Source organism: Sebastes fasciatus, chromosome 8, assembly GCF_043250625.1.
Source record: "Sebastes fasciatus isolate fSebFas1 chromosome 8, fSebFas1.pri, whole genome shotgun sequence".
Classification (NCBI taxonomy): domain Eukaryota; kingdom Metazoa; phylum Chordata; class Actinopteri; order Perciformes; family Sebastidae; genus Sebastes; species Sebastes fasciatus.
Window position 1 is genome coordinate 25,973,580 of NC_133802.1, and position 24,521 is coordinate 25,998,100.

At 40.8% G+C, this 24,521-nt stretch overlaps 1 protein-coding gene across 1 annotated transcript in view; it reads right to left on the reverse strand.

The window, feature by feature from the left end:
- nphp4 (nephronophthisis 4) overlaps positions 1-24,521 on the reverse strand; it is a 178,853-nt gene that overhangs the window by 118,279 nt on the left and 36,053 nt on the right. The window contains exons 6-7 of the mRNA XM_074644653.1: positions 21,807-21,956; positions 17,737-17,873 (exon numbers count right to left, since the gene is read on the reverse strand). Of these exons, the coding sequence (XP_074500754.1) occupies positions 17,737-17,873; positions 21,807-21,956 (287 nt within the window). The remainder of the gene's footprint in view (positions 1-17,736; positions 17,874-21,806; positions 21,957-24,521) is intronic.

Here is a 24,521-nt window from a genome sequence, read left to right on the forward strand (position 1 = left end):
AAAAAAAGCACAATTTCAATGACCAGTTACATTTGCATATCACCACGCCAATCACGACAAACGTGTTTTGCCACAGTTAGCTAACCAACGTTCCCTCGGATGCAGTGACACAAAATGGATTGTTATTTGGAAGAAAAAGTGATGTGGGAAATCACCCTGTGCCAGGAAAAAGCACCAAAGCATATGGTGAGGAAATATGACCCTGAATCTAACAATAAAGTGAGGAATCTCTGTCTTTCCGTATGCCTTTCGCATATCTCGAGAACGGCTCATTCGATCTACTTGGCGGATGTATTGCTGGAGTGCTTTGTCATATTTGGTGCAATTTAGACCCGCGACACGCCACAAATGGGCACTGCACTGGTACATTAGATTTAGATTCACAATGGCAGGCAGTGATGTGTGATGGCAAGCAGAATATTTATTTTGCGCATTACATCTGACAGCGGCATAACTCATATTTACAGCCCAGTTAAGTTTTTCTCCTTTTTTGTCATGTAATGTTATATTTTCTCTCATTTATTTGGGAAGGTGGTCCACGGAAAATTTTTAACAATCAGAAATGGGCCTTAAATAACAAACCCCTGGTTTAGATTATCTGGTTCTGGTTTAGATATCTAAGATCTAATATCTATCTAGATCTGGCTGAAGTGTTTCTGCGTTCCCCGATCTTCGCAATTACTTCGGTAACTATAATGTTATTGTAAGTGATGTAAAGTAAAACTATGAAAATAAGGCCCAAGTTGTAATAAACTGGAATTATACTTTAATGAAATAATTGTATGTCATATTTAACGGACACCACGGTTATTTTGTTTTTTTAATTGTGTTTTAATTAACAAATGTTTAAAAAACAAGTCAATGTGTCAACAGGCACTGGTGGAGGCTGTGCTGCCACCCTGTAGCTGCTGCCACTAATAAAACACAGCTGACTGACAACTGCTCAGTGATTGACTGTAAACTCTCTAACCCCAAAGTGCAGAGCCACGCTGAGCTCGCCTCTCGTCCCACTCCTTCCCATTTGTTTCATTTCAATCTTTTCCCTCTCTCCATCACATCTCTCACTCCCACTCTCCCTTTCTTTCGCTCTCTTTTCTTGTCACTCTCTGTCGGTCCCTCTCGCTGCTTAAAACCTCCATATCCACCCACGCCTTCTCAATCAAATTAGCATATCAATTCAGCTTTGGGTTTTTCTTTTAAAGCAGCAACAGCAGGAGCAGCAGCCGAGCCTGCCAGGCTACTGTACAACCCACATACAGCGCTGCTCGCTGCACCGCTCATATTACATCTCTGCACTGACTCCATCCCTCTCTCTGTCTGCCTCTTTACTATCTACCCTCCTCTCGTTATCATCGCTCATTCTTTCACTTACAAGCAACGGCCAATATGTGCTCAGCAGTGTACCATATTTTTCTTTTGGTGATGGGGATGAAAGATTAGGGTTCTTGTCCTTTCCTTCACTTCTCGGTTTCATCTTAAGAACTAGAATTACCGCCTCGCGTTTGTACAGTATGCCTCTGCCAATAAGTCAAGTTGCAGTTCACATCCATGTCCGTCCAAAATGTCATCACTACATCACTTTTTATCATGTGTGTGAAATGATCATAATTTGCATATCGAGGGGTGAGAACCAGAGGGGCATAAGTGACCTTTGATCATCTTTACAGGAGAGCCGAAAGAAAAAAATGACCATACATATACCGTTCATAAACATGTGGATGACTATACTGTATATACTTAGTGAACAATATTTTGACATTTTTCTTTTTTCTTAAGTGCACTTGCGCCCCTTGGCCCCAAATAGTTCAATGCATTTGGTGGTAGGTCCTTTGGTTTTTGATTAATAACTCTGGATTGGTTTAGAATTTTAGCAGTAGAAAGACGCATCAAGGGCTTTCATTTGATATTTATAACTAAGTTTTGTCCAAAATGTCACTTACGCCCCTCTGGTTCTCACCCCTTGATGTGAATTCTTAAGTTATGGCCGAAAAACATGTTTTGTGAGGACAAAGTGACCTTTGGCTACCAAATACTAATCAGTTCATCCATGAGTACAAATGGATGTTTGTGCCAGATGTAATGAAATTACTTCCAGAGATATCGCTTTTACAAGAATGGGACGGACATAAGGTCACAGTGATCTTTGACCACCAAAATCGAATCAGTTCATCCTTGAGTCCAAGTGGACGCTTGTGCCAAATTTGAAGAAATTCCCTCGAGGCATTCCTGGGATATCACATTCATGAGAATGGGTACGTACGTACGGACAGGTGGATGGAGGAACAACTGAAAAACATAATATCTAAAAGCTCTCCTCTCATTTCAAGTGATGTATTTTGTGACAACTAAAGATCCATGTTGGTTTTCACATTAGTACAATTCTAGAAACTCAAGAACAGAAGCAAGACAGGTAAAAGGAAATCAGAGTTGATATGCTACAGTACCTTTTCATAATGGATATTCACAAGGCCTTCTCTATAGGTCCCACCGTGGTGTGTTTTGTGAAAGTTTACTTTTTATTTATCTATAAGAGGACGTGATGACTCACTAATGCAATGCTCTGCATATAGTTTGTTTTGAACCGTGTCAGCTCTCATTTTGCTTTGGGACTGTTACATAACTGTCTTCCAGATGGATCACATGCATGGTTAAGGCTCCGTTCAATTAACGCTTACCGTCAGAGCGCCAAGACGAAGATGTACTCTCACAGAGGACCGTACATCACACGTTTCAATCCCAGACCCAACCGCATGCACCGTGCATGCACCATAATAAGTGGGATGATTGCTAATTACCAGAAATGATAAAATGATACCACAAATCCCCGTGTGTGCACTACACCGTTAAGGTGAGGTGTTGAAAGTGAAAAATGAAACTATATCTATCTTGTTGGCAAGTTATTGTGTTGAAAAAAGACACAAACATGGTTTTAATTTCGGAACATAATAAACCATTTACATATTCACATTTACATATTAAGATGCTTTGTGTGACTGAATTCTATATACAGTATATATACATGTTATCTGTTCTCAGGTCTCTCTTGTTAATGAGATATTGAACTAAATGAATCTTCCTGAATAGATAAATCTTAACTAACTAATACTCCATGAAGATGTTCAAATTATGTAGCATTTTGTTATTTCTTGTTTTGTATGTTATACAGTTGATGTGGCAATTTTTTATGCCTCTGCATTATGTTTTCAGGTTATCCATCCGTCCATATCTCCGTCCCATTCTCGTGAACGTGATATCTCAGGAATACCTTGAAGGAATTTTGTAGTTTCTAGTTTATTAGTATAAACACAATTTATGTCTTTATTTTACTATGTATACCAAGCATCTTGGACAGAAATCTTACCTTATTAGCTTTTATACAGCAGGTGTAAATTAGCGATGTATAGTTTTCTTAGCAAAGCATTACATTGTATTTCAATTGAGCTATCCAACAAAAATCACTTTTTTGGCGAGTGGCAGCAAGCAGCACAAGTAAGACAAGATATATGTAAATAATTGCTTTCAGTGACGTCCAGATTATAATTATGATTGTGTCTGTCTACTCTCGCGCTTCTTCCTCCACTGCAGCCAGAGAAATGGCTTTATCTCTCGTTGGACAGGTCTGCTGTGAAGTGTTTCACGGTGAAAATAAAAGAAAGACAGAGAGAAAGTTGTTTATAAGAGAACATCAGTTAAAGTGCTGCTCTCTGTTCTCCGCATCCCTCTCCTCACTCCCCTCCTCCCGAGTATCTTTCATTTATTTCATTGCTCTTTTTTCTCACTCCGTCAGTTTCTCTCACTCTCTCTACCTCTCTCGCTCGCTATCCTCTTTCTTCTCCCGCTCGCCTCTGTCTGCTGCCGTCACAGATTTCTTCCTCCCTCGCCTGAAATATGAATATTTTAGAGCTAAGAAGCTTAAAGGGAACAATGAAATGGCCCCCCAAGTTAAATTATACTCCATTTCCAGAGTCACAGAAGAGGGACTTTTCTGAGTGATGAGTGCACCGGTGCCACGTGGGTGTGTCTTTCTCTTTTTCCACACACACATAAGCTTGTTGTCTCCTGCTTTTATGTCGTATTTGTGATATTCCCCCAGATCTTGCTTCTGAAATTGCTAAACCAGGCAGCGGCACTGTAACCGATCAACGCGGTCCCTTCAGCGATCGTAATGTACACTTGACACCTGGGTTACACAAAGTGCAAGTTCCTCCGCGCTAACATGCCTGATGCTGTTTGTACCATTAAAAGAAAAGGAAGAGGGAGGCAGAATGAGAGTAATTTGCATGCTTTTGGAGGCAGTTTGTTTTAGAGCTTTGTTAACAGAGTAAACAAAAGCAGTGCGTTGTAAGGGAAGAGTTGGTGGTGGGGTTTTTGTTTCACAATTACACGAGTCACCCTAGTGTGGGCGTTGTAAACGGGAAACTAAACATTCTGCTTAGCCATCCATTTCCTGTTGGAAAACAATAAACTGAGAACAAATGTATTGAAGCCCGGGCATCACTATTATCTGTGTTGCTTGTTTCTTTCATGGCTGTTAGTCTGCAGTGCATCAAGAGCAATCCAAAGCCGACTTCATACCAATATAGCCTTGAGGGTTCAACAGAAATGTTTCTTAAACTGCAAAACTCACATTTCTAATGTGTCTGCAATCTCCAGGAAAAGATGACTATGTACTTTTGAAATCTGTGTTGGGGATAAAGAGCTCGCCAGCAAGTCAAAGATAACTCTGGTAGAAAAACATATCTTATCTGAAAGAAAAACTCTACAGAAAATACAGGAAACACATTTCTGTGAAGGTCTGTAGTGCATAATGTTTGCTTTGTATTTGATTCCGGTCCACATGAATGGTATTGGAGGGTGTGTTTTTTTTCTTCCTTCCCTCATCTGAATTTCAATCCAAAATAAAATGACAAAACAACCTCTGAGGTACAGAAGTAGAAGATTATTTCCTCACTTGAGTATTCACACCTGAAAATTGCATTATCATCGTCGAATATTAACAACAAAGATTCTCCTGGATTCAATTTACCGGTCCGACTGCTGGGGGAGGCAGGGGGAGACAGAGGGGTGAGGATTACATATTAGTAAGCAAAATTGATTTAGTTGGGGACACTGTCATTTGAATAAATGGAACTGCTGAAAAAGAAAGAAAGTCATTTAGAGCGAATTTAAAAAATAATAGCAGTTGGAAGAGAAACGGAGAGCAGGCGGCGGCTGCCTCATTGTGCGAGTTTGAGGGTGTAGATTTCCAGAGGAGGATAAATTAGTTTCTGAAGGTTATTTCTTTTGTGCTCAAAGGGCAGGAGATGAAGTGAGAGAGCAAGCTCTCTTTAATAGCTCCAACAGGGACATAAGAAGCTCAAGGCAGAAAATGGGTCTTGACCCTGTAATCACCGAGAAGGGACTTCATAAATGGCTGTGACAGGGCTTAGAGGCACTGATCAATAACAGACTCACAAGTCCAAATATGGGCTCCTGAAACCTGTTACCTGCTACCAATACTGTGATATCAGATGCCACTCACATCTGACACCAGAGTGCGTCATCGAACAGAGACAGGGGTTGCAATACTTTGGGTTTTGGTTGAAGGTGAACATGAACATTTGAAGACGTCACCTTGGAAAATGGGGAAATTGAGATGAGCATTTTTTTGTATTTTCTAACATTTTATAAACTAAATTTGAATTGATAAATAAAGACATTTAAAAAAGATCCGTCCATATTGTAAATAATTTTCAGCTGCAGCACAACTGTTGACCGTTGACCATTTTCATGCCATGAATTTATTTTTGATTTGCCCAGAATCATATTCAAAGTTGAGAAACCTCCAAATTAGCATTTAGACTGCCAGAAGACACTAAAGGTGCAGGTACACTTGCGAAGAACTAGTTTGTACCACGTTAAAGGTACATTGTGTAGGATTTGGCATCATCTAGTGGTGTGGTTGCAGATTGCAACCAACTGAGTACCCCTCCGCTCACTCTTTCCTTTCCAAGACTGCGGTAACGAGAGCCGCTGAGTGCAAAACCGTAGTAACGCTGTTGGCCTCTCTCAGAGGCCATCCTTACCATAACAACACTACTTTAGGAGCAACGGAAGTCAGACGGCAGCTGGCGACGTTTTGCACTCTGCGGCTCACGTTACCACAGTTTTAACAAGCTGTCGGAGAACTACGGAGGCCTTCAGGTAACATAACACACAAAAGACTCTCTCTAGAGCCAGTGTTTGGTTTGTCCGTTCTGGGCTACTGTAGAAACACGGCAGAGCAACATGGCGGACTCCTTGAAGAGGACCCGCTCCCTATGTAGATATGAAGGACTCAACGAGTCTTAGTTTTAGTTGATTATACACTAATCAAAACATAGTTATGAATATTTTATTCCATTTCTGCAAATAGAGCCCCCGGAATGTTACACATTGGTCCTTTAAGCTGTTGAGAATGGCCATACTCAAAAGCAAGATAATAGTTTATGTACAAAGATAACGACACGATAAAATGCGCAACATTTTTAGTAAAAAATCACACAATGCAATGCATCATGCAGCACTATACTTGTCGGCGATGGAGAAAAATGACTTTGATTTTGGAGAAGATTCCAAGATCTCAATTTACCACTTTCTATAAAGCTACGCAGAAGCATAGCGCCGACCCTCCGGTTCCCTCCCCCCCCCCCAGGTTAACACTGTTAGCTTTGTCAGAACTGTTGCTGTTGTTTGCACTGCTAGTGCTGTTAGCACCATTAGCTGCTAGCTGTCAGCTCATTTAGCACCTTTAAAAGGAAAGAAAATTAACTCATAGAAGTATAGAGTCTATACAAATTAATTGCACAGCTATTATGTGTCATCGTCAACTCGCTGAGAGGAAAATGTCTCTTCATGTTCATGTGAAAGAGCCGTGGTGACCAAGCTGCCAAAGAAGAGTTCAGCTGAAATATATAATAAGCAAAATAACTAAAATGATACTATGACTCATAGGATAATTACATCTTGTCATACTTATCTTGACAATATAATTAATAACGTTCCCTTTCATTTCTGATTACCCACATTATATCAGATTATCTGTTTGCCCCTATTGCTGCCTATTTGTGTGTACACTAACTCAAACAACACAGACAGTACAGTATATAGAGGGTATGCACAAAGGGGGTGCTTTGTGTGTGTCTGATGCCAGACTACAAAGTTGCATTCTCGGAAAACTGAGATCTATAACAACCAAAATGTTTACTAAAGTTATTAGAAAATCTATCAGGCATTAAAATGTAGAAACGCTTCAGCAGAGATGGGCTTGCTTTGTCTAATATCTGGGTTTTAATAAACAGATTTCTGCAGGGAACAGACACATGCAACTGCAAGGTGCCGACTACCAATTACCTGTTTGAGCCCAGCTCAATTGGCTTCCAAAACGCTTTATCGAATTTTAATTAACCTCTTAAAAATCCGACTACCCGCCATCGGGCCTGGCCACTAATTGTATCTTTCCATGTCATACTAGTTTGTCGAGAAGGAGGCAAAATAACGCTCCAAAGTTATGCTAAATTTTTTGGTGAGGAAAAACTGGCATGGCTATTTTCACAGGGGTCCCTTGACCTCTGACCTCAAGATATGCGAAAATGGGTTCTATGGGAACCCACGAGTCTCTCCGTTACAGACATGCCCACTTTATGATAATCACATGCAGTTTGGGGCAAAAACAATGCAGTTTTTTTGCACACAGTATAAATGTGTTATTTTTTGCCTATTCTAAAATGGTGTATTTATGATGTGGTCTTTATACTATAACAGTTTTCCTAAAATTAAATTAAAAAAATCACAATATATCACCTTGCTTATCACAATATATCGCAAAATATTGAATTGCTACTCCAAGTATGATACGTATTGCATCTCTGGATTCTTGCAAAAACACAGCCCTACTAATGATGACAATTTCACACAAATGTCTAACAGGATAAAATGATGAAGTGAAGACATGTTGGACAGACACGGATGTATAAACTGCAACATGACTGGTTGGCGGAGGCACACAACCACGAGGCGGTGATTCCAGTGTTTTTCTGTATGGCACCACAAAAGCCGTCAGCTATTCGTCAATACGTTTTTGTGTCAGTACTTTGTGAAATCAATGTGTAGGCTGTTGTAAAAGGTAATAATAACTCTACAGATGGCAACTGTCATCTCAAGGGGGGTGTGTGTGTGTGTGTGTGTGTGTGTGTGTGTGTGTGTGTGAGAGAGAGAGAGAAAAAGAGCAAGAGAGTGTGAGAGAGAGAGAAAGCAGATGAAATTATGTCCCACATGACTTTTGTATAAGCCAATTACCAAGTGAGTTACACAACTCTGTTTCTCTTACCTTTGAAAACCAGCAAACAAAAAGAAAAATGCTTGTCTCTGTCTTTTTGTGACTATCACACATCTCTCACATAGTGATGGAGAAGATGCTTGTTGGCTGTTAACTTGTCATTTTCCGTGTTTTAACCAACTGATAACACAGCAGCAGTCAGGACGCTGACCTACACATCCGCATCTGTGTCAAGGCGTGCATGTGTGTGTGTGTGTGTGTGTGTTTGTGTGTGTATGTGTTGCTACCCACACAGTGGATGTTAGCTCCCCCATATTGAGGGTGAGTCATCCATGGCAAGAAACAGTGGCAACATCATTAGCATGCCGCTCTCATCCTCCCACTCCCCTGCTCCTTAACAGATTTTAACTGGCACAGCCCTTCCACTGATAAATCACTGTTGCCCTACTGCTGAAACACTCCCATAATTCACAACCAAAAATATTAAGTCAAACACACACTCTCACTGCTGCCTTCCTATTTCCCTCCTCATATCACTTGTCCCTAAGCATAATATAACTCACGCCACTTTCATCCACTGCACATATTACACCACCATGAGCACATTATTGGTTCCACTTGGAAAGAAACCCCCTCATGCTGGCACAGTCCGGCACCAACAGGACACACACATGAAATATCATAACCTTAAAGGATAAGGCTGGTATTATTGTATATTTTTCTTTTCTTATTGCCAATAAATTCTATTAAAAGACCAAAGCCAATAATATGTTAGTCCGTCCATGAATATTTTACGACTTCCCTACCCTGTGGCTCTCAGCTCCAAGTCCATTTATTCCTACTGAAGACATAAATGTTTAATAACAGGTCACAAATATATTGTTAATTATTTTTTTTTAAAAAGGCTCTGTAATGTCCATAAACAGGCATTTTAGTTTTAAGGAAAAGTTACTGTAAGTAGTGCATTTATTGGGGACTATTTTCAGCTGCAGAGTAATACGCATTTGGTGCTCTATTGAGGATTTACAGCAACATGGTGGTATATGGGATTACAATGTGTGTGTGTGTGTGAGTGTTCATGGTAATGAAGGAACATGTTACCCAGTGTAACAGTGCAACGTATCCTCATACAACGGTTCGTATGATATCTTATGAAAAGTCATTTTTTGTGCGTTTTCCTACAAATGTCCAGCAACACGTGTCGATTTCCGCTTGTTACATGCATACAGTCTTTTCAAAATAAACTTCTGTCTTCACAGGAAACAATTTGGTTAGGTTTAGGAAAAGATCATGGTTTGGGTTAAAATGCTTGAAATACTTGGTTATGTTTAGGCAACAAAACTACTTGGTAAGGTTTAGGAAAAGATCGTGATTTGGGTTAAAATAACTATCAAAGTGGCGTTACTTAAGTACAGAAGTTACGTGACAAATAAGTCAACATTGACTTCTGGTTTTACACGGGATATGAACACCACGCTCTTTATACTTCCTGGTTTACGATTACGTGGATTACATATGAATTGATTTTGTAGGATATAAACAAATTACAGTGCATTACCTTCCGTAGGTATAGCTAAGAACAGTGTATATGAACAGTCTGTGATGGTATATATTGGATTACAGTGTGTGTGTGTGTGTGTTCATAGTAATGAAGGAACATGTCACCCAGTAGAGCTGGGTAGTATGACGATATATATCATCAAAATGACATAAAAATGTCTATCGTACATATTTTTCTATATTGTTTCTATCACGATATAAACTTTTTTCTCTATAATTTCACATAAAACTGTTATGTTCCTTTTACACTCAAGTTCTTAAAATGAGAAAATGCTCAGTACTTTTCATTTGTCAAGTATTTAATTCACAAAGGAGTATACAAAAATAGGCTTTACCATGTGGCAATTTCATATAGACTATTCATTTATTTATTGAATTACTAGAAAACATGCTATATCGTGATGTACATCGTTCCAGAGATATGACATGACCTACAGTATATCTGGATGGAAGATTTTGGCCATATCACCCAGCCCTATTATTCAGTATAACAGTGTGGCCCATTGATGAGTTTTTAATAGTTTTTGGAAAACAATGGAGCTCTGTGGCACAGAGGAGAAAGCTAAATTAAGCTTTGACTCAAAAGGCAATACATGTCAGTAGAATTAAAAAAAACAGATTATCACCAGCAGTATCCTTTCTTAGAAAAATAGTTGCAAGACATAAAAATAGTGAGTGATGGAGATTTGCAAAAGGAGGTAATAGAGTACTAAAGATGATTAAAGATCCAGTGGAAACATTTTTGTTAGGTCACAAAATGCCTGTATATTACCAGCCTTTGATGGTAAATCCAATTTATTAGAAATTCTTTAGTTGCTTTTGTTCAGCTGTCTGTAGTTTTATGAGTAACTCGGTAAATTAACCACTGTAGTTAGAATGTCACTTGCAACTGCGGTTGTGACATCTATTTGATTCACACTGGATTATAAGGATCAAGTTACTTCTGTACTCACTAAAATAGAAGGTAATTACTGGGATTTACACAATTTAAATATATTAGTCCCATACAAGTATTGCTTTAATACAGAAAAGACATTCATTTCACTCATTTTCTTAACTAAATAGCCAGTGTTAGGTGAGTAAGAGCATCATTGTCAGATGTTATTGTGCTAAATAAACACTGTTGATTGTCATCAGCAACACTTGTATCTGGAATTACAGTGCTGGAATTACAGGGCCAGCATTGACAGCGCAGAATGCAGGCATGATGGCATGTAATCCATAATAGACGTTTGATTCTGGCACTTCAATTTCCCTGTGTGGAATCAATAAAGTTGATCTAATCTTATTCTGTTGATAATCCAAAGGGCCATGCCTTTTGGAACCAGTTGTATTCCCAAACAAGCAATAGTTTTATTTAGGATGAGATGAGAATAACCTGCCTTTTGTTAAACAATGCCATGTCACAGGATGTGTGATTTCCCTTGCACTAGACGTTTAAAGACCCTTGTCACGTGAATAGAAATACCAGCCTTCCTTTATCAGATCATCTAAACTGAAGTTTTGCTTAAATCTGAGTCAGAAACATTTCATACATTGCATTTGCCCAGACAAAAGGTGCAGTGACTCCCAAAGGACTCCCAATAATGCAAAACTTGCAATAGTTGAGATACCACTAGTGATTGTTGATCCTACTGATAGAGTATCAGCTTGAAGTGTCTCCTGGAGGTCACTGTGTTCATTTTGGTCAGATTCTCCAAATACATCACTTCAACAGAGGAAAAACTGAGGAACAAGCAGTGCCTCTTAAGGCCTTTGCACACCAAGTCCGTATTTTTCGAATGCGTTTTTTCATCTGATAAAGATCGTTGCGCACAGAAACCTTGCACACTGAGTCTGATGCGTTTTATTATTCTCTTCATGGCCAAATTCTCTTCAATGTAACACAAAACGGAATTAATTACGTGGGTACAATGGATAGCACTAGTCCAAAACGGGGCTGATGAATGAATGACACTAGCAAGAAGCTATCGTTTAGCTGCCTAGAGCACAATCACTACCGTCTAATCTTTCCTTCATCCTTTGTCTGTTCTGCAATCACCTGCCACAATCTATCCTTAAATTCTTCTTCTTGTAAAGTGCTTTGTGCTGGGAGATGAAGTGAATCCAAAGAACGTATATTGCCAAGAAGTGAAAGTCAATTGTTCGTTCCATTGCAACATCAGCACCCGGACGTCAGTAAAACGCGAAAAATAAAAAGTGCTGTACAAATTTTGTCTCTTTGCTTCAATACTCTTTGGTGAATCAGTTTATCAGATGCCATTTTGGATGATGACGTTTGCAGGGACGGTGGTTCTGAGTGGTTAAACAACCCTTTTTTTGTTTTTTGACGGATGCGTAAAAACGCAGAAAATCAAACCTGTTCCAAAAACTTCAATGACGGAAGAAGGTCTCGGAGTCTGTGTTTAAACCGGATTGACATAACGTGAGGTTGTATGGTCTTTTAAATATGTGACAATTTTGGACTAAAAATACGGATTTAGTGTGAAAAGGCCTTAAGGCTTTGAAAGTTTAGGAATCTATCTTTCCTCCTTCAACCTCTGTGCACTCTCTGTCCTGTCTGACTTATGGGGTCTATAACCAGTCGCAGTCTATTTCGTCTAATCATTGGATCGTCAATCATTGAGAAGACCTGCATTTCATGAATAATTTATGTGAGCCAAGTGCATTAAACCACATTCCTTTGCACTGCATCAGTTACAGTGGTTACAGGCTTAATAATGATAAGGAGAAGGCACTCAGCTGGCACATTCGGAGGTGCAGCCAAACTCGGGTGTCCTTAGAGAACAATGTGCAAGACGCCTGCTATTTCAGAAATGCACAACCTCCTTTGTCTATTTTTTATAGTACCACGTCCACAGGGGCAGTCCCACTTTGAGTGAGTTTTCTTCTTTTAGGACAAATGAAAACTTCCTGGAGCTTTGTTGCCACAGCCTTTCTCCATTCATTAAATCAGCCTAAGGCGTTTTGTTCTGCCTGCGGCGTGGCATCGGTCCCCGCCTGCTTCTCTCCTCCACTTCATCGTCTTCTGTGCTCCCAGGTCTTTTGATCACACGCCAAGAAGTTACACAATTTCTGACAAGATCTCAGGCCCTTTCATCCAGAGCAATATATTTTATTGAAGATTTCAGGTGAACGGTTGCTACAGGTCATTTGAGGTGACGCAACCTCTGGCTTCACTCAAACTCGGGGAAGGTAGACATGTTCAAGAAACCCTGGAGATGAATAGTATCACGTCTTTTTAAGTGGAGGTCAGAATGTGTTTGGAGAGGTTCAAGACCCCAGTTCAAATTAGCCTAGTGCTCATTAAAGTGTGCTGTGAAGCTATGTAAAGTAGTTCAAATGAAAAGCACATCAACTAGGGCACAGGCTGTATAATATATGGGAAAGTGGACTGTAAAAAGAAGCCACACTGTGATAGTTTGTCGGGCTAAAAATAGCAACACTTATGGGGAGATTATGTGAAGACTGTATGTCAGACGAGCAGCCAGCATACAGGATTCATCTCATGCTGCACTGTACATTCATCCGCCACCCCATTCCACTTCATTTTCGTCACTCCATTTCTGCCTCGATAAGAATTTAAGCACAGACACGCTGGCATGGAGTCACACACGCACACACACACACACACACACACACACACACATATAGGCGTTGCCACACACACAACGGTAAAACTGAGTTGGCAGGTGAGGTGTCAGCATCACTTCGGAGACAGCTTGATGACAATCCAGCTGGAGTCACACTTTTAAAGGTCACACACAGATCACACACTTTCTTTCTCTGTCTGTCTCTCTCTCACTCTCACACACACACACACACACTTATACAAGCACCCTTTAATTAAAAGCTGCAATCAAGCCGACTTCTGCATGTATTAACACCTCTCCCAGATATGAGAATGTCGTCATACCACCGAAGTTATAAAAGTCTGGAACATTTAACTAATCTACACGACTTTGTGTGGTTTGTGAAGAACATCGCACAAATGAGGTAAAAAAAAAAACTGTGAAAAACGACTGCCAGAATGAGATAATTATTCGTGCTAACATGTCACTTACCTCACAGTGGAAAAAAGAAGTTAAAGTTGTAGCTTACTTTCCATTGTTTGTATTTAATTAGATACTGAGTCATGTAATATACTGTATATAATGAGCACAGGTGCTGTCACGACTTATTCACCCAAGTGAATGCCAGATAATCTGAATATCATACATGTGGATGTCAATATAAATGTTATGTTGAACATTTCACCCTCACATTTACATCTACATTCACACCCTCGCCTGTCGTCTTGATCTCTGTGTAGTGACCAAAAGGATTACAATTGCGGATACAAGCAGCATCCTTAGAGACAAGGTGAGGAAATCAAAGTAGAACCACTGCTCATCCATAGTGAAAGGAGCTAGTTGAGGTGGTTATATATACTGCTCATTCTTATGAGGATGTCTCCTGAGATGTCTTCCTGTGGAGGTATTCTAGGAACATCCAACTGGGAGACAAAACTGGAGGCAAACCCAAAAAAACACTGGAAAGATTACATATCAATTTGACTGGGAAAGCCAGGAAAAGTTGGAGTGTGTGAGTGCACAAAATCTCAAAAGACACAGACGTACAATATAGAGGGTACGCACACAGTGTATGTGTGTTATGTGTGCTTTGTGTGTGTCTGATGCCAGTCCACAAAGCTGCATGCTCGGAAAACTGAGCTCTACAACAAGCAAAATGTTTCCAAAAGTTATTAGAAAATTAATCTGGCAATAAAATGTAGAAACGCTTCAGCAGATGGGCTTGCTTTGTCTAATATCTGGGTTTTAATACACAGAGTTTTAAAGGCCATTTTAAGGCCAACCATTTTAAGGCCAACCATGACCTTTTCCCTAAACCTAACTAAGTGGTTTTGTTGCCCCCAGCTGGTTGCCTACTGCACCTTCATACAACACATGTAATTTTCACGCCTCTGCAGGCAAAAGGTGACACCGACATACTATATGGACAGACGGGTCTATTACACGCTTTGGCGTAATATCGGGTTGTTTATTTATGATGGCCAAACACTTATGATCCGCTTGGAGACTCCGGGCCTTCTTTTAACAGCTCCTTAGTCCCACTCGCAACCCCTAGAGGTTTTAATGGTCATTGTCCTGAAGGTGGCGCTGGCAGTGAGGTTTGTACCTTTGGGGGAACAAAATGTGCTTCAGCAAATTTAATGGCAATCTGCCTATTAAATTAGGATTTTTCTTTTGTGTCCGGTCATGAATTAATGCATTCATTCCCGTCTCTCCTCTCCTTTTTTTGGTCACATAATCTCCATTTGGGACTCACTGCACTGGTGCAGGGCAGCATGGAGAGTTAAGGAGGGCTGATACTCCAGAAAGCCTCCCCCGAATATAACTAAATTTAAATACGCTTGCTGGCCCCTAAAGAACTGGCTCCATCCCTGGAAGGGACGCTAAGTTTTACCCATGAAAGGACAACGCCCTCCCATTAGGGTCATAGGGGGACAATATTACACGCTCAATAATATACTAAACGGAATAGAAGACAAAGGAAAAATACCTGAACCAGCCACAAGCACCCTCATTTTGTCCTCTTTTTTTAATTATAATCTTTTATGCAGTTATGGAAGCACTTTCATTCTGCTACTCCTTTTCCTTTTTTTTTTTTTTTTTTTTTGTTCAAAGGTTCCCTGTAGATCTGTTTTTCTATGAACGATCCTCGTTTTGTTCATCCCAAGGATGCAACTTTTGTTTGTTAACAAGAACACTCTACAAAGCCCCTCCAATTGATTAACTTTATTTGAATCAATGCACACAAATGCAGCTAAAAGCATAACCTCTAGCTGATTAGAAATGTTAGCCGGACAGACCAGGAACCATTTACCAACAGCATTTTATGGAGGTTTGTCGTTGACGAAGAGCAGCATAAAAAACATTCACTGTCCTTAAACCATTAATTATTTTGTATTTTGAACACCTTGTCATATGCTGTAAGGTAGTACAAATTATGGCTTTTTTTTTTTTCATTGATTTGCCTTTCAAATGGTGAAGAGCGTTTTGTGTGACTCTTCACAGGTCACTTTGTATCGGTTACATTTTGCTCTGGGCTCTTTCCCACCCGTATTAAATGAATATTTTTTAAATGTGTTGGAGTAAAAGCTTATTTAATATGTTTTTCAATGCTCTCAGATCACAACTGCTATGTTATTCTGTTTTTAAAAGCAGGTAAATGGCAGAAATCTACTTTTCAGTTTTCAATATAGCAATCATATTTTGCAAGACTGAAAATTACAAAATCATTATAACTTATTCTTTTGATTTTCCTACCGAGCCCACACACACACACTCAAAATAGATTGCTGCAGTATATTTATATATCTAATAATTTTTACACATTGTTAAAGGTACTAAATGCAAGATTGGGAGCATTTCTATTGCCTCCGCACGGCTCTCAACATGGCGACAGCTGAGCCGGCGGCTCGCAGTTAACAGCGCTAACAGTGAAAACAACGACAACAGTGCTGACAGAGCTCACAGTGTTAACCTGGGGGGGAAACTGAGGGGGGAACCAGTGGGTGGGCGCTGCGCTTCCGCAACGGTGCCGTTGGTCGAGATGGTGTCATCAGCTGTAACCGCCGTATGAGACCAGTGCAGAGCGATGGCCATGAGCTAGCCAGTGGGGCATGCTCACATGCACATGTCAACAAAGTGCGGAGAAGCTCAGATTACAACACACACAGATGGAGAGTGACTTCCTTCTCTGCTCAGGTAGACATTACTCCTCTATATCTTTACATAGACAATAGTTGTTTGGTATTATATTAATGCGCTGAATATCGTACAGAGAACCTTCAACTGTACAGCACCATGGAAACTTTAAACCACTTTACAGCATAGACCTATCCATAGAGATTCCTTACTCATCCATCAAAATAAGCATGTAAGCCCAGAGCCACCTGCAGTTCCCTAAACAAATGTTTATGCAGTTATTCCATCTTGGTACACGTAGTATAAATTTACAAGGTAGAGGCACAAGTGCCTAACATTTGCTCCACTTAATAAACTCTAAACACTCCCTCGATCCCCTGTGTTTGAGGATCTAGCCCAGCAGTATCAAAGAGCAGCGGGAAAGTGATAAGGAGTGACAGCGTTGTCATATCAATTCTCATCCCTAACAAAGACACATCTCACTTAGGCTGAAGTGAGCAGATAGGGGCCTGTGCAAATCCACTGTACAAATAATTGCAAGTCCATAGTTGCACCTGTCAAATATGGTTAACCATCTGGGTTTCCGTAGACAAGCAAAGAGGATAGGAAAGGAAGAGAATAGATAAACTCCATTTAGTTTGGGGAGGTGATGTGCCTCAAATTGCAGTGGCAGCTGTAAAAGGGCTTGTGCTCGCACACTAAAGAAACGGAAAGTGAGATAAAGGAAAGCATCAGGCTGGAGGGAATAATCTTGGCAGAGGTGTGTCAAGGCCATCGTGGCCATCTTTAATTTGAGGAGCGTAGTGAACTGTTACCTCAGAGGGATGAAATGTTATCGGGATTGTGTATTTGCATTTATATCACACAACTATAACGTGATTTGTTTTTTCCCTTGTAAGCACACCGTATATGTAAGTAGGATGTAAAATGAAAAAGAGACATATTTGCTTTACAAGAGGGATAACTTCAAAATCTCCCTTCACTCTGCATCTGTAGTTGATTTTTCTCAATAGAAGTGCACAATTCAAAGGCCCAGACTGTAGACCCGCTGTATGAGAGCATGGATCAGATGATAACTAGATGTGGCTGCACACAACTCATGTTTCGGTCCCTAATGTGTCATGTGCATGGACTATCAAGGCTGTGTGTGCTGTGGAAGCCTGGCCTTACTGTGTAGTGGCAGTCAGCATTGATCAGCTGCAGCAGCTGGCTCTCAAACTTCTCCAGGGACGGCTGGAGGGAGATGGTCAGTCTGTTCAGGGTGAAGGGCAGCATCTTGAGCAGCTGAGGCCTCAGCAGAGCATCCCCTGGTGACAGTGTGAACATAGCATCAACATATCAACATGCCATGACATTTATTATATGATTATATCATATTTCAACCCTGTCACCTACAATAATTACGCTCCCATTTGGGCAGTCAAATTTAATAGCATGACTGTCCATAGTTAATCGTGTTTAATCGGAAATTAATCAAACATTTTTTTATCTGTTCAAAATGTACCTTAAAGGGAGATTTGTCAAGTATCTAATACTCTTATCAGCATGGAAGTGGGCAAATATGCTTTCTTTATACAAATATACGTATGTATTTATTACTGGAAATAAATTAACAACATAAAACAATGACAAATATTGTCCAGAAACCCTCACAGGTACTGCATGTAGCATAAAAAATATGCTAAAATCTTAACATGGCAAACTGAAGCCCAACAGGCAACAACAGCTGTCAGTGTGTCAGTGTGCTGACTTGACTATGACTTGCCCCAAACTGCATGTGATGATCATAGTGGGCATGTCTGTAAAGGGGAGACTCGTGTTAACTTTGTTAGCCCTAGTTCCCATACTGTACATCTAAACTGCATTCTCAATTATGTTTCAAGAGGAACATATTTTCTCCCGGATTACGGTCACAGTTTTAAACAGTTTTAAACACGTGGTTAACATTGTAAATTTAAAGAAAACAAAAAATGCAACAACACTACTTTGTTAGGTTTAATAAACAAAATAAACAGCGGTCTCCTGGAGGAAAGTCTTGTCTTTGTTTGGCCTATCCACCTTCCACCCCGTCCGCCCTTGGTGTACTTTCTTGCTCGTTATACTCGTTTCATTAACGGTCACTCGATATACTACGTCACCTGCTCTGCACGTCGCTCGTTGTACTACGTCACTTGCTGCGGCCTTCCACAGACTATCATTACAAACTTTTTTGTAGTACGTCAAAGACAAACATAATACACAAGAAAATAAATTTCCCTCAAAAACGTAATGAATGCAGTTTAGCTGTATGGGAACATCATTTTTCGGAGACGGGGCTGCATATTTAAAGCACCTCTGGGTCTGAAACGGGATCCCTCTTCCTGTAGTTTGTAAATTTTGTTTTCAGCTCAGAAAAAGTCTGTTCTCTTGGGGTTGCTATCGAGGAAAACCACCTTCTAGTGTATAAATGTGTGAAACAAGTTTGGAAATATATTTCAGTATCTTCCTATTTGTGACCCCTTATGCAAAGTTCCCTGACATTCTCCGTCATCCCCAAAAAATGTATCATGGCACCTCAAGAAAACTAAAACAGAGAGGTCATGTGGATACGGTGTTATAGTCATACTGATTCTAATTATGCATTGTCTTATAAAGTGAGCTGAACTTCTCCATGTCACTTTAACAGTAGTCTGCCTCACCCTGGACTCCAGAGACGCTCCACTTTAAATGTTATATCCTCGTTGAATGTGTGCTTAACATTTTGTTGTTTGTACGCTCTGCTTATTGTCATATTTCATACTCCCTCGTGGAGATATCCATGAGCTGGATGAGGAAATGTGCCGCCTTTTCTGGCAGCAAATGTTTACACAGTCAGCCTTTGCTCTTCGATTTTGAACATACTTGATTAGAACTTTTCTGAGACACAGCAGCTCCATCTAAATGACTGCTCCAGTGATTTGTGCCTAATGCCAATCACTGGAATATTTACACGACAGAGAAGGATACCAGTGCTGGCGTCTAACAATACGACAAAAACTGTTTCCATTCTGGATACTTGGCGTAAATTGAATGGGAATCGATTGAAGAAAGCATCTCAGCCATTGGATGAAGCGGGAAAAGCCTGTGAAGTCCACAATCACCCCTTTCAGACACCACAAAGAGGAAAATAGCCAGTGTGATTGTAATCTCTTCAAGACTAATGTAGCCATCAAGCGTTTCATTGCAGCCCCTGTCTCTGGAGCGCCGAGTTGGACTGTTCTGAATGCGGCGTGAATATCAAACCGGTGGCTGTGGTCTTAAAAGGCAGCTTAGGTCTCTGCTGCTCACAGCCCCAGAACATGAAGAGGATTAGCCGGCTACCATACCTCCCACTGACTCCCAATGATTAGAGCTCTGCACTGTCAGACTTCATTACATTCCCCCTTAGAAACTTACTTTCTAAGTACTGCAGACATTTCAACTTCTGATGGAACTAAGTTTCCAAAAAACGCCACTATTAAGTACCATGATGATGGATGTCCTGTTTGATATTTTGGCAGTTGGAGAAAGACAAGTGAGTAGTTGCTCAAGTATGTTATGGAAGGTTACACCCGATATGTGCCGAGTAGGGCTGGACCCGAATATTCAACTATTCATTTGTTCTGTTTTAAATATTGGTAGTTTTGTTGTTGCGTTTTTTAACCCCTCGGGATTACGAACATGCATAAAACACACCAAACCTTTTGGAAAATTATTCAATAAATAAATAAAAATACCAAAAACAATAATGTAGAATAACAGAATCCTTCAAAATAAAATGTGTTTAATTAAACCACACAACAAAGACACTTGTTGCAGTGCTATGCCGTCCATTTCGGCCGAGAACGGAGAAAAGTCTGGCTGAGTCCCAAGTCATGTCATGGAGACAAGGCACACCAGAGCCCTTGTCGCCGTTGCTTATGTCGGAGCGCAACCCATGCGGGGCTCGGGCCGAAATGGCTGAGAGGAATCCTCCGCAGGCTGCATTTTGCACAGCCGGGTTGCATAATGCACGGAGACAGCAGCCTCAAAATGCCACCGTTTAGGGGGAGAGGGCCCACAAACGTGCCTTTGAGGTACATCTACAGTCGCACACACACAGAGGGATGAGGAGAGGGGACACTAAGCGCGGACAAAGGCGTCTGTACACCGTCAGGCGTAAAGCACCCGTGGACTCATCACTGACACAATGTGTGGGGTAAGCCTCTGAGTGTGTGACAGTGGTATCGTGCAGAGCCCAAAAAATGGTATTCGGGACAGCCCTATAGTGCCGAAGGTGTTGGTTGAGCCATGTCGTATTTTGATTTATCTAGCTTGAGTTTAGATGACCTCTTTGTTGACTTCAACTTTTGTTTTGACAGTTGAATAGGGACTAAATGTGCACCAAGAGTATCTGTAGTGAAGGAATCAAAGCAGCTCCACTATTGATTACTGAATCTCTAATACAATCATTTAATGAGCTGCACAGTAAAAACAGACCCTACATGTGACTGTTTCCACCAACATAGATTTGTTTTGCTCTCGTCTGAAGGGAGCACATATTGAACGACTGAGGGAATGTAAATGGTAAATGGACTTGGACTTATATAGCGCTTTTCTAGTCTTCCGACCACTCAAAGCTCTTTACACTACATGTCAGTATTCACCCATTCACACACACATTCATACACTGATGGCAGAGGCTACTAAGGTGCCAACTTTGCCCATCAGGATCTAATCTAAATACTCATTCACACACCGATGGCTCTGCCTCCGGGAGCAATTTGGGGTTAAGTGTCTTGCTCAAGGACACATCGACATGTGACCCGGAGCAGCCGGGGATCGAACCACCGACCTTCCGATTGGTGGACAACCTGCTCTACCCTCTGAGCCACAGCCGCCCTGTGTGTAAAGGACAACACGCTGAACAACACAACAGGGAGTATAGAAAATAGAAAAAAAAACAGAAATCCTGAAAAACACAAAATTGGTGCAATTACCTCAAAATAGAGGCTGACGGACGTAAAAAGTGTTTACCTTGTAAAGCTGCAATTTGTGCCAAAGAGGCTAAGAAATGAAAGAAACATTTTCAAAACACACAGGCAACATGGACCATGGGACGCATCTGAACAATGGGAGGGGGGCATATTTTGTCGCGTTGAGTACTGCGTAACGTTACAGAACACTTTTTTAGTCCGACACCCAGGGCAGGAGCGCATTACTCATTATTTGACCTTACACCTTCCCAGCGATGTGAAGTTTACCTGTTGGAGAAGCTGCAAGCCCGGGAATGTTCTCATTTCCAGATATAAGGACATTCTCCGGAAGGAGGTGCATCACAGAAGCCAACACGGGGTGCTTTTTTATCGCACAGTCCAAATGTGCTCCACCTATCGTCTTCAGGAGACTGCCGTCTGCAGAAAAAGACATATAACACATTTATGTAGAACTGTTTTACTATTTCACATTCATGACAAACAAGCAAACAGCCACTCTGAATATAAATGAGTTAGATATGATATTCCACCCCACCATCATCCCCAACCCGACCAAAGAATCAATCTCCTGGGTGCGTCAGTCTAATATTTCCCCAAAAGCAATGAGTCACAGACAACACGACACCCAACACGTAGACCATTTTTCAATATTCCATTTGGGTGCTGGTGACCTAGGTGCAATGTTCCATTACACTGCGAGCATCGTTTTCCAGGGCTAAACTGAAATGACAACCATTCAACTTGGAAAAAGGCGCTCCTCCAGAAGAGCAATGCCGCTTAGATGAGACACAAGGCATGAGCAATGAGGTAGACATTGTCATCGCTCAAGCAGGTCATCCAATGACAAGTGACGACCTACGATTCCTGCCATTGACACAAAGCACAGACCATTTGGAGGGTGAGCAAAGTGGTGGTTGATGCGCAGCGTATGTTGGCTTCCTTCAAGCCTGAACAGCTTCACAATCTTTCACTCTGACAGGGTTAATGATCGCACCTTCAAAAGCATCAGTGACAATCAATACAGGAAGCTCCATTCAGTCCCATAGGCTGATTCAACAAGGTGAGCAATCTGAAGGGGAGTCGTTATAGATGGTGAAATGTGGTGACGTCGGAGAGCATTTAAAGCTGCAGTCGGTAACTTTGAGCAAATATGATAAAATCCTGAGAGTGGTGCATGAGACAGATAATCTGTGTCCTCTTAGTGCTCCTACTACTACTGTTTAGCTGTAAAATGAGAACGTTTGCTCCGGCCGCAATGTTAAGTACAGTCGAGAACCTTTCTCATTTCTCATTTGAGGCGAGAAATAGCAGAATATTGATTCATGTTTGATCAGCGCTGCCTAGTTTGACAGTCGCAAGCAGTGATTGACAGCTGCTGTAGAGACTCCTCGGCTCTGATTGGTTGTTTTCCTTCGGCGCTGTGGAATCTTGCAAATGCCACAGAGAGGCAAAGTCCCGCCTCTTCCGTTGGACCCCCATGTGACCTTATTTTGGAAAAAATATGAATGGTAGACAACGGCGAGAGAGAAATATTTTTGTTGGTCCCGTTTGAATGGCGCCATGATTCACACAAACAATGTTTGTACATTTTAAAGCTAATGTTGCAAGTCAAGAAAGTCACAGTTTGTTGTAAAACTGTTGAAGTATAAGACGTAATTAGAAAGATTACACACCCAAAAGTCGTGCAGTGACGTTTCTCTCTCTGAAGCTATGATGCCTGTGTGTTTCGTACTGGGATGAACTCACACCAGCAATGGGATCAAACAAATATTTGTCTCTCGCCGTTGACTATTGTACATATTTTTTCCAAAATAAGGTCCCATAGGGTCCACCGGAAGGGGCAGGACTTAGGCTCTCTATTAGGAGCACTTGAGGACACAGAGGAACATGATTATTTTCACAGATTATCTGTCTCATGCACTACTGTCAGGATATAGTGACAGTTTCATAAAAAAAAAATAACTTAAAAAAATAATAATAATAAAGTTACCGACTTCAGTTTTATGTGCTGGGATGTGTTTGGTTCATAACTATCAGTAAACAGTATTTGTCTAAAAAGATTGTTGTCAATTTCAGTGAATTCACAGGTGTATGCAGAGCAAATAAATAGATTTACAATATATACTGTAGGTATTCACTATTCAGGATCAAAATCATGTTTCTAAGTTTTCTGCCTACTACTAGACAAATGTTAGTGGAAACTGAAGAGAGCCTCCACAGACGCCTGTCATCCTTCTGGCTTCAAGTTGTGTGAAAAACTTAATTTCCAGCATGACAACCACCCTAAACACGCATCAAAGCGATGCCAGGTCTGTTTGAAGTCCAAGGTAGAGCAGGGATTGCTGACTTGCAAGGCTTTCCCTCCCCAGTCACCATACCTAAACCACCCCCAAACATTTTAGGGAAAATATGAAACGAGAAAAGATGAGACACATTTCAACATCACAAGACGCTGTCGGATCCTCTGAGAGAATGCTGGAATAACGTGAATTTTGCAAATTTTGCAATTCTGCAAACACTTGGAGAATCGATACCAGGGTTCAAGCTGTAATCAACATAACATCAGAGCTCAACAATAAGGCCTGCCTGGGGCACGTAAACTGCCATGTTGGGCTAGAAAATCTAATCTCACAACACATTTTTTTCCAGAGCTGATGATGAAAACAGCCAAGGAGTTAGCCTTCTTACATAATATATTGTTGTTTTACCACTGTACAGCACTTTGGTCAACTTTTGTTGTTTTTAAATGTGCTCTATGAAGAAACTAAACTTGAAACTCGCTTCCTTCTCATCTCTGTTGAGAGTTGCACATGTGCCTTACTGATCGGGCCCTCGCAAGTAAATGACGGCAGGTAAAGACAAAGTTTATGAGCTGAAGTGCAGCGAGTATTTCAGTTATCCTGGAAACAGGAGTTTAGTTGGATGGCGTCAGAGGATGTGAGAGAAACCGCAAGTTTGAGAGCAGGGTGGATAAAACATGAC